This window comes from Melampsora larici-populina, assembly GCF_000204055.1.
Source record: "Melampsora larici-populina 98AG31 unplaced genomic scaffold MELLAscaffold_72, whole genome shotgun sequence".
In the NCBI taxonomy this organism is placed as follows: domain Eukaryota; kingdom Fungi; phylum Basidiomycota; class Pucciniomycetes; order Pucciniales; family Melampsoraceae; genus Melampsora; species Melampsora laricis-populina.
This window is the reverse complement of record NW_006768836.1, coordinates 355,562-372,767: the sequence shown is the minus strand read 5'-3', so window position 1 is coordinate 372,767 and position 17,206 is coordinate 355,562. Positions and strand designations below refer to the sequence as shown.

Genomic DNA, 17,206 nt, shown 5'->3' with positions numbered 1-17,206 from the left:
AAAGTAGCTATGGTCTGGCCGGCAGTGATGTGAAAACTGAAGACTACTTCAAGGACTCTTATAGCGACAAGAAGTGTTCGATGTCTTTGAGTGTCTCCATTGCCGTCAATTGACGATCGAACGAATTGACGATTGATTAAATGCAAGATATGTGCGCAAAATCGATCTCACTCCAGCCAATTCGTATGCGATCTTCACAACCGAACGACATCACTTTTCGAAACCGAGGTTGGATGTACCCGCTTAACATGAAGTGGCGATGATTGCTAAGCCCTCGAGTAGGTATGACGAGGATTTTGGAACTGCAAGACAGGAAACGTAGCTGGTAACAATTCTCGATAAAAGCTCGCAATCATCAACAGCCAATGTTTGACCCTGCGAACGTGATTCTGCAAAAGCCGATGACGTAATTTGAGGTTTCAAGTGACAGAGTTGTAATGGAGATGATGAGACTGCGCTTAGGAATGGATGGTTGCGAACCAATATCATCGCAAAGGACGACTCCTCATAACATCACGAGATGACCTTTGGGTTTCCCGAGCAGATTTCATAGTTGTTGTGATGTCAAAAAAATCATGGTGTGCGTTGTCTCAAGAAAGAAGGACCCGGAATGAAAGCGATTTTGGTTGTGAAACATCGTAACGTCACAAGTTCACTGATCGATTATTTTTAGTTCACCACTCGATAAAGCTTTTGTCTACTTGAAGTACATTTTTGCGAAGTCAATCAATGGAACAATCCATCTGCTTCGCACCACTGCTGATGCTTATAATCGTGTGGATACTTCCACGGCCGCAGAATTTTTTAAAATTACAAATATGATATCGGCAAAACTGGAGAATATACTTACTGTTTACTAAATCCTCTGGATATCTCGATTGTAGAGGAACAAAAGAGACAGTAACCATAACTTTACAAATTGCTTTACAGACGACTGTTATACATAGATTCTGGGAGATAATCAAGCCAAAGCGGTCTACCGAGTAAACTTTAAACTTCAGCCATTGTAGCTGCCCTCTTATTGTAGAGTATCCTTTTAGAGAGCATTGCATAATGACTGATACTTTCAAGTGTCCATGGTGAGAGTGATTCGTGCTCGATCCCTGGTAATCTAAAACCAGAATGACCATACGTATTTTTCACGGATGCCTGAGCCTTGAGATAACATATCTTTTGAAAAACTTGATCAGATTTACAATTGAAATTGCTTTGGAATCAGAGTGAAGAACCTCTTACCTCCCGAAACGCAACATCATAAGGAAAATATCCTTCGGCATTCGAATTTGAAGCTGCACATGAAGCCTACATGTTGTTGAAGCAGAAAAATCGATCAGCAGTAGAACCAGCTTCTCCAACAAAGATAATTATTGGATATATAGGATGACATACTTTTAAGAGTGCATACCCATCAGGACCCAATCCATTGAGATATCCTTCTTTTCCTTGGTGAAACGCGTTTTCTTCTGATTCAGAAACAGGGCCAACTTGAGCGAAGAACTGTTTCTCGGCTTCACTCTCGTTGTACGCATTTTTCCAACTTAATCGCAAGTGGTAGTTGTTCAAGATTGGCCTCATTCTGGTTGAGGTATCATTCGTTTTTTTAGTTTAATGGTAGGAAGCTTGTGTGGTTCTAAAAAATTAGTTGATAGGATTCACTAACAAAAGCATTTTCTGTTTACCCATTTCTGGTACATAATGTTCTTCTTCTTGTATGGTTTGATCGTTTTCCTGTTGGATTTGCATCTTGGCTGTCATCTTGGCGTGTTCCTTTTGTAAGTCCTGTGTATGTGTTCATTTGATGAGGCGTCAGGTTAACTTCTATAGCGGTAATCATAAGAGAAAAGCGAAGATATGAAAACAGAAAGAAAAAAAACTCAAACCGCAATCTCACGCTGCATCTGTTTAAGTACTCCATTCCACACTCCGGCTGCCCCCCAAGCTGCTAGGTGCCCCGGCTTTGGGTGCGGCTTATCAAAGCTCTTCTTCTGGTCGGAAAAAAGTCTACGTAGATCATCATCCGTGTCCAGGGCACGGCGCCCGTGAGTAGCATCGTCATATGATTTGTTATTATGTGTGTATCGGTCAGAACCTGCAGTGACTGTCTCGTATACAACCTCTGTATTTCAACATTCAGTTTGCCAATCAGAAGCTGATATGAACTTTTCAAGTAGATGATGACAATGAAATGAAATTCAAAGATAATTACCAAGAACATATGGCTCTGAGCTAATGCTTTCCGGCCTCTTGTACGGTTTGATACATTTTTTTTCATTTCGAGCCAAGCTTTTCTGGAAGAAGGGAGTGGGAGCGTAGCCATTTTTCTCTAGCTCAACACCAAGTTTGGCTAGCTCCTTTTGGTATCGTTGAACTATCTCATAGTCCTTTGTTTTCTTGAGAACGAGCCCTGATCAAGCCCATTGCAGTTTCAGAACCTTTAGCGTGGTATGCAAGACAAAGTAGTACCTGGAAGGATAACTTGACATACCCTTTTTGGCAGCATCGAGGCAAGTAACATAGATCCATCCCATCGTAAGTGTCAAGTCATTATCAGCTCCTAGTATATAATGACAGCTTTCGAACAAAAAACACATTAGTCTTATAGGCAACAGCAATTGGGTTGAGTGATCACCATCATTGCAATAAAAAATTGACTCAACAAATCATACCGCCCAGAATATGCAGAAAAGCTAGAAGGAGTAAACAGTTCATCGATGAGAATTTCCTGAGCCTTTTTGACAAATCTTTCTGGGTTGCGACGGTAGGGCTCTAAAAGACTATCTCCAATTGATCCTGCAAGCTTGGCTGAATGCAAAAGATAAAATCAAATGAAATCAGAAATCAAATGGCTTCGGAAAAGGCATATTGAGGATAGATATCAAGTCACGATTAGCTTACAATCAAACCAGTCTTTTTCTTTTATCTCGTCATAAGCATCCGGATCCGCATTTTGGAATGGATCGACTAATCTCTTATCCCAAGTTACAGCAACTTGGTCGCCTGTCATATATGAAATTAAAATGTAAGGTTGACGATTAGCTTGCCATGATTTCTCAAAACAGTCATATCGGAAGAAATGAAGCATTCATATGCTTCTGCTTACCATCATAGTCACCTATTGAAGAACGATGTTAATGTCAGTTGCATCATCTCATGCACGTAGATATGATGACTTACCTCCAGACAGAAGGCTAAGTACAGCCCTACCCCCACGAGTTGAACAAACGAGAACATCAAAGTATAAACGCTGTAATTGCTCGTTTGCGACCAATCGTACCTTTTGAATATCAATCGGCTAATTGATATGGTGTGCATACAATTCAGAACAGCTTCTGTAACTTGCCCGAAGGATAGATCAAGACAACTTACAGCCGCACACGGTGATCTCCATATCAAAGCGTGTCGGGCCAAGATCCCATGTCGGGTTCCTGTAGAGTCTCTGGTTCATTGCAAACAAAATATTAGCCTTTTTAAAGGTGCCTGCGAGTGTCAAAGCTAAAAGTACCTGAAAGACGAAAACTGTAGGAAAGCTTCGCCCTCTTTTAGGGTTCCGGTACTGTAGAGGATGGATCAATTAGCTGTGTGATGGTTCTGTCTACCCTGCCAGTCGGAACGCTCACGGATCTGGAATCGCATAAACATAACAGCTGAGACTGATAGGAATACTGAGACGTCGCTGCATGTTTAATACTATCAGCCCTCAGGACCAGAGACAAGGTACCTTGGCTTGAAATGTGTTTTCTTACCATTTGAAGTAACTTATGAGTTTTAACCCATCTCAATTTCTCAACCACCAGCCTGTTACTCGCCGAAAAGCCAGCCTCAAGCAGGCATATAAGGTATTCTAGAATATCGGTCGGTTGCAATGAGAACTGTTGAAGCTTGTCCGAGGTTTGGTCTGAAATCCGACTTTCTAGGGGCAAGGTCTTGCCAAATGTCCGATTTATGGTGGGATCGTGATCAATTCCATTACTGCCATCTTGGGTCACTACTCTGCGTTTACGGTAGGCAGAGATGGAACTCTCGTTGGAAAGCGCATGAACAAGTTTCATCGGGTCCGACGTCTCGAACGCATGCACACAGCTTTTAAGAGCTTCGTCGACGAGTTCTTCGAAGACTGAATTAGGTATTTTTCTTGAAGCAAGAACCTAAAGACAAATACAAAATTATAGATTTTTGTATGGAAAACTCGTGAGCAAACCCAAATATGTTGGAGCGAACTCTGGTGGTTAAACACACTGACGGGTAGGTTTTGTCGGCCCAAAGTGGTGGTATTCACTCCAGTTGAGTAACGACAAAGATTGAAGTGATAAGAGAATCCTGCCTGGGGTTCCGCCTTCCATTGTGAATCTCGTATCTCAATCCAAATGGTATTATCGAGTCGATTTGAATTCGGGTCGAGATACCACAAACCTGGTTGACAGCGGCTAAGTGAATGTGCTCATGCGATACAAGTAGTGATATGACCACGTACCTTTGGCAAACCCTGTGAGTAACACAAAAAACCGCGAGATCAAATCAGAATTGGACTTTCACCAAGTGCGCTCGGGGTCTGTTGAACATACTACTTCACTGAGATATAGAACATCCTCAGTGACACTGACCTATTCTCCCTTGATATACCGCTGTACGCAGAATCAAAAGAGACCGATTTGTTTTAGAGGGCAAACACAAAAGGTATTACAAGTCCTAGCTAGGAAACAGACGACTCACATGGCAAGAATGTGGGCCGAAGACCTTTCACAGATGATATATGTAATGCTGCCACCCGACTGAGTGCTGCCGCACCGTCAGTCATTATTTCAGCTTTACCAACTTTTCCTGGGACAACTTGACACAATTGACGGCAAAGTGCCATACTTTCCTCGACCAGCTTGAATTCCCGGTCTACTCTGTTATAACAGTAAGCCTTGAAGCTGAAACAAGCTGTTGTCTCAAAAATGCGATGATCTTCCCAAAGCTGTATCAGAGGGGAATCTCGTCCTTCTGTATGCGGGATTTCCCCTAGACGCCATACAAATTCGTCTTTACTGGGTTTGACGTGACCTCGGATAGCGGCTTGCAATCAGTGGATGTGTGGAAATTAATGACATGATCCCAACAAGTTTTGATTGAAGCAAGAATTATACACTTACATGGTAAGTAAGTCAGTCCAAGAGCATCGGCTATCGTGTTCATGAAGTCCGGTGAGACAAGAAGCGAATTTGACATCACATCAGGCACTCTAGGCATGTTGATAAATCATTAGTATCATTCTATCAATAATCAAAGTGGTCAATCACCTTCGGATATTCTCAGGGGGGATATCGATAGTAGGAAGGGTAGCAGAAAGAAGAAGCGAGCCTCTTGAGACCTATGATACACAATGAAAACAAGCTAGTCAGCTTGTGTGCGTACCATAGAGCTGGACATAGGTAAATAAAGCAACAGATTACCCATTTGGCCTCGGACAGGTTCTTATTAAGTGATATGTCCAAGATCCCGTTCATGAAATTCGCAAGCGCACTCCAATCCGGCGAGTCGGACTGGTTGATGTGCACCATGTAAATTTTCGCCTGTAGATGTTTTGCTTCAAGAATTCATATCCTGAAGTGATCAAGGAAGTTATCGGAGACAAAGGTTTCTTACTGCTTTCCGCAAAACGGTGTGGTAAACGCGATTACCGATCCGCCATGGCTGAGTAAAGAAGCTCGCATGAGGGGATGTGTTCACCGATTCCGACTCCAATTCACGAAGTACTTTCTCACTGAGTGTCACGACCAGAAATTTTTCGGCTCCATAGGTGCGATTTAGAGCGTTGGACTTGCAGGCTTTGGGCGGACAGAGTTCGATCACAAGCTTCTTCTTTTCGGCTCCTTCTATGTTGACGTTCAGACTGTATTCTATGTTTTGTTGTACAAACTCGGAAAATTCCATCGCATCATCAAGGCGTTCTTCGAGCGCATGTCTCAGAGTCTTCGCCATTTGGGCGGGGTTCGGGAATTTCAGGTTCGGATCTTCCGCTTTGGCTGCCTCCGTCACCAAGCTACAAATGTCAGCAGGATTGCATGATATCCAACTAGGATCAATAACGGCTGGCGGTTCGCGACGCATAGTGGAGCAAGCTCTGAAGATTTCGTAAGTTCGAATCCAGTCGATATCAGGAAATGATGGATGATCAGTGACAATCGTATATTCTCTACGTGTAGACTTTCTGGAAGACATCGCGGACATCCAATTATTAGGAACAATGCGAATAACAGTCAATTCAAGTTGCAATTTTGCAAGTGCGAAGGAATAATAAAGAGAAAGAAAGATATGAGAATTGATCAGGGTTCGAATAGGTCAATTATAGGTCAATTTCCGATTGCCGCTGATCCTTTACATGGGGAAGCTCGATATCCAAACTTCACAACTCCCTCGCCCGCCTCACGAGGCCTCGATCGCGAGGCTAGGGCGAAGGACTTTGTTAATTTGTTTACTCGATATCCTCCTTTTATGATTCCGGATCGGTGTTGTTCGAATGGCGGGTGTTTGAATGTACATGAGTCTCGTGACGCGGTGCTCTACAAAGTTCGCCGGAAATGACTTGTGAGGCGGTAACACAAGGCAAGTTGGCAACACAACATGGTGAAACATCAAAATATCTTTACGTCATATCGATATCAATAAAGTTCTGAAATCACATAATAATGATAAGAAACTCGGTGTTGATGCAGGATAACTTCTGCAAGATAAAGTATCCTTCTGTTTGCAAATTGTGCTTGACCAGCATTCCATCACGATAGTGAGGCTGGGGTGAAGGACTTTGTTGATTTGTTTAATCGATATCCTCCTTTTACGATTCCGGATCGACGTTGTCCGAATGGCGGGTGTTTGAATATACATCAGTCTCATGACGCAATGCTCTACAAAGCTCGCCGGAAATGACTTGTGAGGCGGCAACGCAAGGCAAGTTGGCAACACAACATGGTGAAACATTAATATCTTTATACACCATATCGATATCAATAAAGTTCTGTTTTCACATAAGATGACTCGGCGTTGATGCAGATAACTTCTGCAAGATAAGGGATTCTTTTGTTTGCAAATCTCCTTGACAGCATTCCATCACGAACGTCCCTTTCATCTTCTAATTTACTGCTCTGCTCACAAAACCCCATGGCCGTGAGCTCCTTGACCACAATATATACTTCATGGGATATCAAATACGTGAACGAGAAATTCGACAAAGGTACAGTCGTTTTCAAAAAGCTTGCCGAAATTTGCCCGCAAAACTCGAGCGATCTGGCGGTGAATTAGCGGCAAGCTTTTTGAAAACGACTGTATCAAAGTTTAGGATATGCCCGAAGCAGTTACATATAGGGGATACAAAGTTGAAATCCGGCCGAAAATCCGGCCGCGTGGCCAGATTTCCAGATTCCATTTTTTTCTGGCCACGACTTGAAATTTGGCAAAAAGAGAAATCAACAGATCACTGGCCAGTTCTTCACTCACCTCAATTCCATATCCGACTCAACACCTCAATCTCAAGATTTTTGTTCTCATCCAACACCAGGCACCCAGAAATCCTTCCTTACACTCTGAGTCAAATCGATCTTCATTACATTCTCATTCTCATTCAAATCAACCTTATCCTCCTTTATGGAATTCAACTAATCATCGAGATCGAGTGAAGATTACGGATTTTTTGAATAAAGGACAATTAACTTCAATGGTACAACAGATCGGTAACAGATCATTTTTCTTCTCTTGATTAATACTTTAAAAATCATATTCGATCTGATTTAAATCTAATCTACTCTTTTGGTTTTGGTTTTGTTTTCTCTTTAGCTGCTTCATATCAATTAAAAACACTTGAACCTGCGATTTTAGATGTTTTAACTCAAGCTGCAGAACAAAGACTCTTTCAAACCTGTGGATGAATGAAACTGGCAGACAATAGCAGTTGATCTTAGTCCAAAGACATCCTCGATCTAGAAGTTTTGTTAAAGAGTCACTTTTCGGAACTCTGAATTTTGTATTAGATCCTTTGTATAATCTTTTCACACACGAATCAAATCAAACAAGGATACAGATAAGTTTAAGAATAGTCAGACCAGATGCACTGCCAGCATTAAAGAGGTTCCCAGATGGGAATATGGGTCCTAGTGATCACATTCCCATCCTGCTACTGTTACACAGTTCCATGAATATTTCCTGAGTAGCCATTGTGATATATGTAGTCAATATTTTGAGATGTGTGGCTCAATCTGAACAAAGTTACAGCATGTATTACACATGAACTTCTTATCTAGATGAGCAGAAAACTGAGCGGACCTGTATGTAGCTGATAGCTAAGGATTTACTCAGATGTTTGCACATATGTAGTGTATGCTTTATGGCTCAGATGTGCAGTGCAAGATGATTTGATGCACCATTCTTCTCTCAATGATATTCCCAGCCTAGGTCATGTTCCGACCAGGGAACATATTTAATGCTGGCAGTGATGGAATCTTTGTGAGAATTGAAGTCAAGAGTTGGTCTTTTTCATCAATCGAAAGATTTGAGATTGATCTATCATAAGGTTCATGTTGTGATTGATTAAATTGTAAGTTTGGTTGACCGAGAAAGCTGCCTTCTTTCAATTCTTGTCAGTTACAGTAATTTGATGGATTTGTAAGGCTTGAATCATGCGTAAGAAAAATCTATCCCAGCGAGATTGACTTGAAACATTGCAAGTGAGTCTAGGTTGTTCTGAACATACGCCTTTCTTGCATGTCGTGCTGTTTGAATGGACCTCTTGAGGGCTATTTTGCGATGGTATCGAGTTGTTGCTATGTGAAGTGGGGGCGAGTCGTCGATATTGGATGTGGGACTGGTGGTGTAGTGGAAAGTTGGCATGGAACTTGAAGTCGGGGGATTCAAAGTTGAGAGAATCCGGACTCATGTCCAGATTCCGAATTACCGCAAAAAATGGAATCTGGAAATCTGGCCACGCGGCCGGATTTTCAGCCGGATTTCAACTTTGTATCCCCTAATAGTCATCTTTCCAAATGTTACAGTCAAACCGGAAAAGCTTGCCACCAATTCCCCGCCAATTTGCTCGAGTTTTGCGGGCAAAATCGGTCAAGCTTTTCCGGTTTGACTGTATTTGATATGGTAAATTTGACAAATCTGGGCTATGCAGATGTATTTCAGAGATACGATAATATGTATATGATTTGATCGGAAGGATAAGTGGCTCTCAAACCTTACCCAGTTTCAAAAAACCCGGTTGCCCCAGTTGAATTTTTGGCTGGGAGCTGTCAACAAATGTCAACTTAATACACAAAGTTGCTGCCAAAAAACAACTGGGTCAACTGGGTTTTTTGAAAACCGGGGCAGGTTTGAGAGCCACTATAGATAAGATTTCCTATATTCATGTAGGCTTTGATAGATACCAACTCATAATAATGGGGGGAGAATGTTGAACTTGACTCCAGTTCTCACATGAGATAGCTGTTCCCATCATGAGCAACCAACTGGTCAAGATGTGCCTTATGCTTTATTTCCAAAATTAGACGGCAATCTGGACCTTTCTTGCTCTAACTTAGGGTATGTTTGGTAGCGATTATTTTTGTCGATTATTTTGAATAATCGCAATTATTTTGCAAAATAATTGCTGTTGAAAAAATACGTTTGGGACCATTTATGCTACCCCAAAATAAACTCCTTCCCCGTCCCAAAAGGAGTTTAAAAGGGTACTTTGGATAAACGCCAAAAGGGAGTATAACCATGCAATAAACTCCTTTTTGGACTTAACAAAATTTCATTTCAAAAGACTTCAAACCTCCTCGGTGTCATAGCAAGCAAACCAGATGCTATTTCTTTGACTCAATCAACACCTTCAACACTCACCAGCCAATCTTCATTTCTACTTTTAGCTCTTAGCTGCCTTTCCTTCTGATTTTGTCTCACTGATCATTGCCTCCAATCTATCTTGTGTTTCTCAAGTCTCAATTTGAATCTAGAACTGAAATTCATCCTGATCTTTGGTGTAAAAAGTTATTGTCTTTTTTGATACACATATGAAAGCTTTAAAACCAATTTTGATTGTAGAAGCAAATTCTTGATCATTCAATTTAATTTTCTAGCAATTTTGCAATTTCAATCAATCGGTCAATATCAATCAATCATTCAAAATCATTCATTTGTTCAATTTCAATCAACCATTCAATCATGATCAATTTTTGAACGTCCAGAAATACAACACAAATCACCCTTGAAAGATGAGATACATAGAAAGTGAGGCAGAGTATTGGAATTGGATTTTTTGTTGAATTTGATTGGTGATTCAATTCAAGTCAATCATTCAATTTTGCCCGTTCCATCCTAATTGATTGTTCAACATCGACTTTGATTGAAAAGTTTGTTGGATGGGGATAAAGAGGACAAAGATTGTGTCACATGATCATTTCTTGGATTGGACTTTGCCAAAGCATATCCATACCGGTCAATGTGAGGTGGTAGAATGCGACAGTGAAGTGAGGTGAGGTGAGAGAGGGAGTGAGAAACTTTGAAAAACAGTTTGCACACAAGATACGTCTGGTTAGGATTTTCCACCAAACGTGATTTTCTCAAATGGACCCATAACGGAGTTTTTTTGAAGAAAACTCCATCCACTCTTTAACTTGCTGTCTCTCATGAGTGTATATGTATGAAATCATACAATATATTGCAATTTAGTTTATGAGTATCATCTAGTATGATTTCATAAGCCGGTTTGTCCTATTCAAACCTAAAGAGTTCATCTTGAGTTCTCTAGGTTTCTTGGGGGGGGCCCTCTGCCTTGGTAAAGGCTGAGGGAGGTAGGACACCGGCCACAGTAGGAGGGAGACCGCTGAACGGTGGGCTAGGCACTACAAGAGAAATACATACTAAAGAATACCTATAACCAAAAAGGAAACTCATAATTCATATCTTTCTACCATTACTGGGACTCTTTCCCTTACCAATAATACTTACCGGGGTCACTAGAGCTTCAAACCTGTACACGGGGGGTGGGTGGGTTCGAAAAGAAATCTGCAAGCTGAAGAGCTTGAATTGTGTGTGAGAGAGAGAAAGGACAGTGAGGATTTCCAGATTCGAGCGTGAGATTGCGGATGTGGGGGAAATTGACACTCGGGAAAATTTTCAAGGTTGGGAAGTCCTCCCTAACTTGAATTTCCTTTACCAAGTGTCTGGGAAGCATCCTTCGCTATAAGGCTATTCCCTGTATTCGCCCACAGTCCGATCTTGCTCGTATCGTGGAAATAGGCGGTACCGTCGTGCCTTTGGGTACCGCCACTCATCCACTCTTTAACTCACTGTCTCTCATGAGTGTATATGTATGAAATCATACAGTATATTGCAATTTAATTTATGAGTATCATCTAGTATGATTTCATAAGCCGGTTTGTCCTATTCAAACCTAAAGAGTTCATCTTGAGTTCTCTAGGTTTCTTGGGGGGGGCCCTCTGCCTTGGTAAAGGCTGAGGGAGGTAGGACACCGGCCACAGTAGGCGGGAGACCGCTTCCCCTTGACTCGGGATGCAGTCCTGAGCCTGCAATCACCCACCTACTGTGTCTCGTGTCAAGTCGATGGACAACCCCCCCGGGCTATGTGGCTTGTCGTGTTATTAAAAACTACAATCTGTCAAGTTCGTATACAGCGAACTCAAAAAGGATCTGCATGGATCTACTCGGTGTCACATTCCTAAGTCAACCATAACACCGGCGAAGATCCTCCGGTCAACTCCTAAATTTGACTTCCTCTAATACACGTAGCGTTTCTAATAACTCCTCTTTGCTATACTCTCTGATATATAACTTGTAAGCTTTTGACTTCCAACGCCCGACTCTAACAATCTCTTCCAACGGGTGACTTAAGTTCCACCTCAATGATGCACCTCCTACGCGAAAGGAGTGCCCCGTAAGTCGGCTTCCTTCCTGATTCAACCACGTTTCCGAAAACAATTTCTGACATCTCGCCTTTGTCAAGGTTATCCTTTTCCCATCGCGGGGGTAAGAGAACAACGGATTGTTGTCTGTAGCTTTCGTATCATTAATGAGCCTACGAATAGCGTCCACTGGATCCAATAGGGAAGACTGGCGCTGGCAGTGAATTTCTTGTATCTCGTCAACCGCCGCAGTTTTTGCTGATTGAATTTTTATCCTGATATAATGTCCATCTGGGTCCCAAATCAGATCGTTTACTCGGATCTGATCTATCTTACAGGAGGATTTCACCAACTCCCCCAGCCTCGCCATACCCCAAAAGGCTGTCAAGGCTACCGTGTAAGCTACTTGTCTTTCTAATTCTCCTGTTGCGAGATCCTTCACCAAATCGAACAAGTGTCTGACCAAGACCGGGTTCTTCTTCTCTTTTGGTTCTAGGCGAAGCTCTAACTTTTGCGCAGCTTTGAGTATTGCTTCCACCCTCGGAGTCTCCTTGTGCGGATAGTCGAAGCCGTGGAACAAATGCCAGGCTTTGACTCCTGACAAGTAAGTCCGGATCGTATTTGATTTGATAGGGGGGCAGTTATCTACATCTGGTCGTTGATCCAACTTTGGGCCTGCCCAAACAGCGAAGTGACATAGAACTTCAGGGTCGATTGGCAGAAGGAGGCGTCTCGGGATGTTATACTCTTTTGCGAAGGTCATCAATTTGGAAACTCCGGCGTTATAGTGTTTTAATGTCGCCGGCGTCCAGGTTCCACCTTTTAACATGTAAGCTTTCACTGCGTTATCACTTGATGAGTCTACTCCATTTTCATCCTTCAAAAACTCCATTATCTGATTGACTTATAAATTAATCGATTAAAGTGACGTTTTATAATTCTTCGTATTAAATTTCTAATGTTGCGATCGAGAATTGTTGATCATCACCGGCGGTACAGAACAGGATCAATGCCTCCTAGTCTCCCCGATTCTCGACCATGGAACTTTTGATCACTCACTCCGATCGGGGCGATCGGTACTCACGGCGAAACTGCTGTCTATAGAGGCACAGGGGAACACACATACAACCGGAACACGTTTCAAATTACATTTCAAGGAATTCAGCTAACGATTTCAAGAAAACGTCATCGTGCGTTTCAACCACCTATCTTCATCTAAAGAACTTGGCGAACAACATCACGTAGGTCACTTGGCACTTCGATCACCACAACGTCATCTGCAGATCGCTTGTCTTTCCCCACGACAACAAGTCTGCCATATTCTCTCCTGATTTTACATGTTGTGCTACAATATCGCAGTGTAAGTGCTCCAACAACTTTTGAATCCTTTTCCATTCTTTGTTTACTTCCACGTCTCCTGACTTCCTGTTATCCACTGCAGCCTGCGAAGTTGTGTTATCGGTAAGTACAATAAACGACTTCCCTCCTACATTCCTAAAGGTGCTGAGCATTATCAAACCTAGACGAATTGCAACGGTCTCAGCCCAGGAAATATTTTGTTTCCCTCTCAAAGCTTTCTGCATATTCCACCCTTCCTTCAGATCGAATTGGGCCCCCTTGGACCCGACTAGCACTCCAATGCCAGTTAGCAATGCGTCACCGACCCACTCTACATCTATTGGAACTTGATCTGGTATTATCCGTCTTTGTTTAAAGGACTTCATTGCCGCCTGCCATTCCAGTAAATCTTCCTGTACGTCACCCGGAATTTTTCTTTTCGCAGATGCCACTTGCCATGCACTCTCCCACCTATATAAACTCGAGAGGTAGCACTTTAGATGAGGAACAATGTGTGTAGTATGAACTAACCTTCCTACAAATTTTTGCACTTTTTTCAGGTTAAACGACCCTTCTGGTACCAGGAATTCCTCTATTTCATTTAGGCGAGCATCAAACTTCTCATCAGGTAATCGCACCGTTCTTTCTTTTGAGTTCCAAATGAATCCAATGTATCTTTGCTCCTCCGCAAAGTCATGGACCTTTTCCGCATTCGAAGAAACTCCCATCTCTGAACTAAATGCAACGATATCTTGTATTGATGTATTATTGTCTACATCTTTCACAAGTAAGTTGTCGTTGACCCATCGGAATGCTTTGGTCAGATTAAAGGCTAATACAATTATTTGTTTCCATAAATCAGCAGGTCTTCCAAACACGCCGCACCCTGCGACTCCACCGAATTGAATCCGCGAGTCCAGCCATAGTCTATTCGATAGGTCCATGAGAAACAGGAACCTCCATTGCGACGGGTGAATAGGAATCTGCCAATAGGCCTTTTCCCAATCAAACAAGGCGAGTAAGTAATTTCCTTGATGATCTCTGAAGAAAGCTGCTACGATCTTAAAATCGTCCCATGTCGTGGCATAATCTGTCTTGTCAACAAAGCTGTTAACTGATAGTGTGTCCTCGATTTCGTGAGGAAAAGACAGGTCGTTGATTATTCTGAAGGAACCATCTCCATTAATGACACTTCCCATCGGACTAGACCTGAAGAAACCTATTTTGGCGAACACCTCTTCATGAGTAAAAGGTCTGAAGATCCTTTTTGCTCTCTGTTCCTTCTCTAACGTGTTTGCTATCTTTTCCGCTGCCATTTTTGCTGATTCATGGTTATCGGGAGTGTACCACCTTCTATCTCCCATCGTATGATCAGGTATACCCTGGTGAAACCCGTCTAAACATCCCTTTATGACTTCTTGCGCATCTTTTTCAATCCCATACAAGGCCACCAACGACCTCCATCTCGATAGATTCAGGTCACAAACGGCATACTCTAATGGCCACCTACTGTCATAGTGTCTGCCTGAGTTCTTATATGGCTTTATTCTTACAACACTCACTTCGTTAGGCACCCTCAGTCTAGGTCCGTGATCAGGTAAGGCAAGTTCCTTCCTCCAGTCAAACCTATAGGCAAGTAATGGAAAGGCAATTGAAGGTTAGTCAAGGGCAGAAATTAATCACAGAGTCCTGTCATACGACGTTTATTTCATGGAGACCACGACATCAATGGCGGATGTCTCATTTAGGTCAGAGGGAGAAACGACGATCTCTACAATTGACAGTCTACAAACATTGTGACTGGTTACAAATCAAGAAGAAACTAATCCAACCACAATCGTTATACCCGACTATCTTTGGGTGGTGGTAAAAAGGGTACGTCTAGAGGAAATTTCATCTCTTTGAAAGGAAATAATTCGGCCAATGGCTTACTTTGCCTTCCCGTTGTTTCCGCCGTACTTAGGGCCGTTTGCCTCTCCTCTACGGTCGTCGCGTCTGTCATCCTGACGCCAAGAACCACCACCTTCTCCTCTTCGGTTGGCAAAACGATCGTTCTCTCGACCACTACCGTATCTTTCACTATCACGACCACCACTACCTCCGTTCCAGCCTCCTCCGCAACCGCGACCCCTCACGTTTCTCCCATCACCTCTTCTATCGTCGTATTGTTGGTAGCTTGGGTTGTTAGGTCCTTCATAGAAAGGTTGAGGTGGATAATGGTTGGCATGTTGCCAGGACCGGGCAATGGGCTTGCCATAATGAGGAGCGTGACTAGAGGAATTCGCGACCTGGTATTGTTTCTGGTGATTGAACGGTTGATATTCACCGGTGATAGGGTGAATGTTGGCTTTTGGTTGGCCTTCAGCGTACGGGTTAATGTCTTGAAACCGGGTTGAAAATCACTGAGGCGTTCACATTCGGTTCGAGCTTCTCTTTCTCGATTTTCATCACGAACAGCGGGGTTTGCTAACTTGCCATCCGCATTCTTAAAGGTCATAACCGTCGACCAAATGGCTTGATTGTATCTAAAGGCCACGATCCAGGATGCCCACTCTCTTTTAATCGCCATTACATTCTCTCGGTGAATAACGAACTTATCAGCAACATCTCCGTGTCCGTAGTGACGTATATAAGAAACAAAAAGGTCTAAGGCCGATATCCATTCTCCAAAGTTCATTCTCCATTCATCAGGAACATCTAGACCGGTATAACGATCGTCTTCACTGTCTTTCTTTTTCTTGACTCTTTGGGACTGGCGAACTAGGTCTAATCGTAACCACTGAGGATTGAAAATCAATAGGGGAATGTATCCCTCGAATGGTTTCATCTTAGCATCGAACCAGGGTGATAAGGCTACCAAACCGTCAACTTCTATTCCAGTCTCGCTTACTTCCACTTTTTTCATTTCTGCAGCTTTAGGTTCATCATCGTCCTTGGTCAAATCGACTTGTTGTGGCATTTTCTTCAGGATCGATTTCTCCTTCTCTTGGGCTGGCGCAGCGACCCGTGATGGCGTGACAATTGAACTAGCTAGAGCAGTAGACATGCCGTTGAGAGCATGGTTTGGAGTAGATTGGTTGTTGACAACAGTAAGGCCTTTAGCTTTCAACCAGGAATGGAAACCGCGGGGGGGACTATCGCCCGTTTCTGCGACCATGTTTCTACGTGTTGGGGAACGTACTGTACGAGGAAATTCAATTAAAGATATGTTCAGTTATCACTCTCAGTGCTGGAGGCTTCACGCGTTTGGTGGCATCACCAAAGGTGGGAAAAACCGAACTTCGCTATACGCGGCATCACTCTGGGTGGTTACAATTGAATTTGTGGCTTACAATTTGGCACATTATCTATATTATCTCTTGACAGTAAACCACCTGAGTGTAACACCAAAGTTCCTGGCGTCGATGGTACGTCTTGATTGTTTGGCGACTTATTGGTTGGAGCGATGACAGCTGTTGAGTTGGTCGACGTATTTCCTTCCTCACCGGGTACCGTCAAAGTAACGACTGGTGTGGTGGGCGTTTGAGCATTAGTCCTATTGGAGACTGTTGAATTTCCACAGCCGCGTCCTCTGCTTCGACCACGACGACTTTCAAGTGTTGCAGTTGGAACGACAATATCAGAATCTGGTGGAGGGACTGAACCCCCTCTTAACCTACTGCTAGTCCTTCTCAGCATTTCATTGAAATTTTGCGTGTTGGTAGTGATCTTGTCTGCTGTCAACATTTTCTTAACTTGAATAAGGATTTAAATTTTTGATAAAGGATAACCCCAAGTAATGATATCTTTTTCGAAAAGAAATCTGCAAGCTGAAGAGCTTGAATTGTGTGTGGGAGAGAGAAAGGACAGTGAGGATTTCCAGATTCGAGCGTGAGATTACGGATGTGGGGGAAATTGACACTCAGGAAAATTTTCAAGGTTGGGAAGTCCTCCCTAACTTGAATTTCCTTTACCGAGTGTCTGGGAAGCATCCTTTGCTATAAGGCTATTCC

General features: G+C 42.8%; 2 protein-coding genes across 2 annotated transcripts; both read right to left on the bottom strand.

The window, feature by feature from the left end:
• Positions 1-990: 990 nt before the first annotated feature.
• MELLADRAFT_79506 (uncharacterized protein) lies at positions 991-6,201 on the bottom strand (the record flags this gene model as incomplete). The annotated part of the gene is made up of 22 exons (XM_007417357.1): positions 991-1,155; positions 1,237-1,302; positions 1,390-1,576; positions 1,661-1,779; positions 1,881-2,116; positions 2,207-2,404; positions 2,486-2,571; positions 2,667-2,802; positions 2,896-2,997; positions 3,101-3,112; positions 3,175-3,292; positions 3,367-3,436; positions 3,618-3,673; positions 3,744-4,145; positions 4,411-4,424; positions 4,472-4,483; positions 4,602-4,622; positions 4,711-5,001; positions 5,133-5,221; positions 5,280-5,350; positions 5,433-5,552; positions 5,626-6,201. 22 exons carry the CDS (start codon positions 6,199-6,201, stop codon positions 991-993), a joined length of 3,147 nt encoding a protein of 1,048 aa, XP_007417419.1.
• Positions 6,202-15,142: 8,941 nt separating this feature from the next.
• Positions 15,143-16,940, bottom strand: MELLADRAFT_94774 (uncharacterized protein; the record flags this gene model as incomplete). Its single annotated transcript, XM_007417398.1, has 3 exons — positions 15,143-15,573; positions 15,630-16,394; positions 16,547-16,940. The coding sequence occupies 3 exons, from the start codon at positions 16,938-16,940 to the stop codon at positions 15,143-15,145; spliced, it is 1,590 nt and encodes a 529-aa protein (XP_007417460.1).
• Positions 16,941-17,206: the final 266 nt, after the last annotated feature.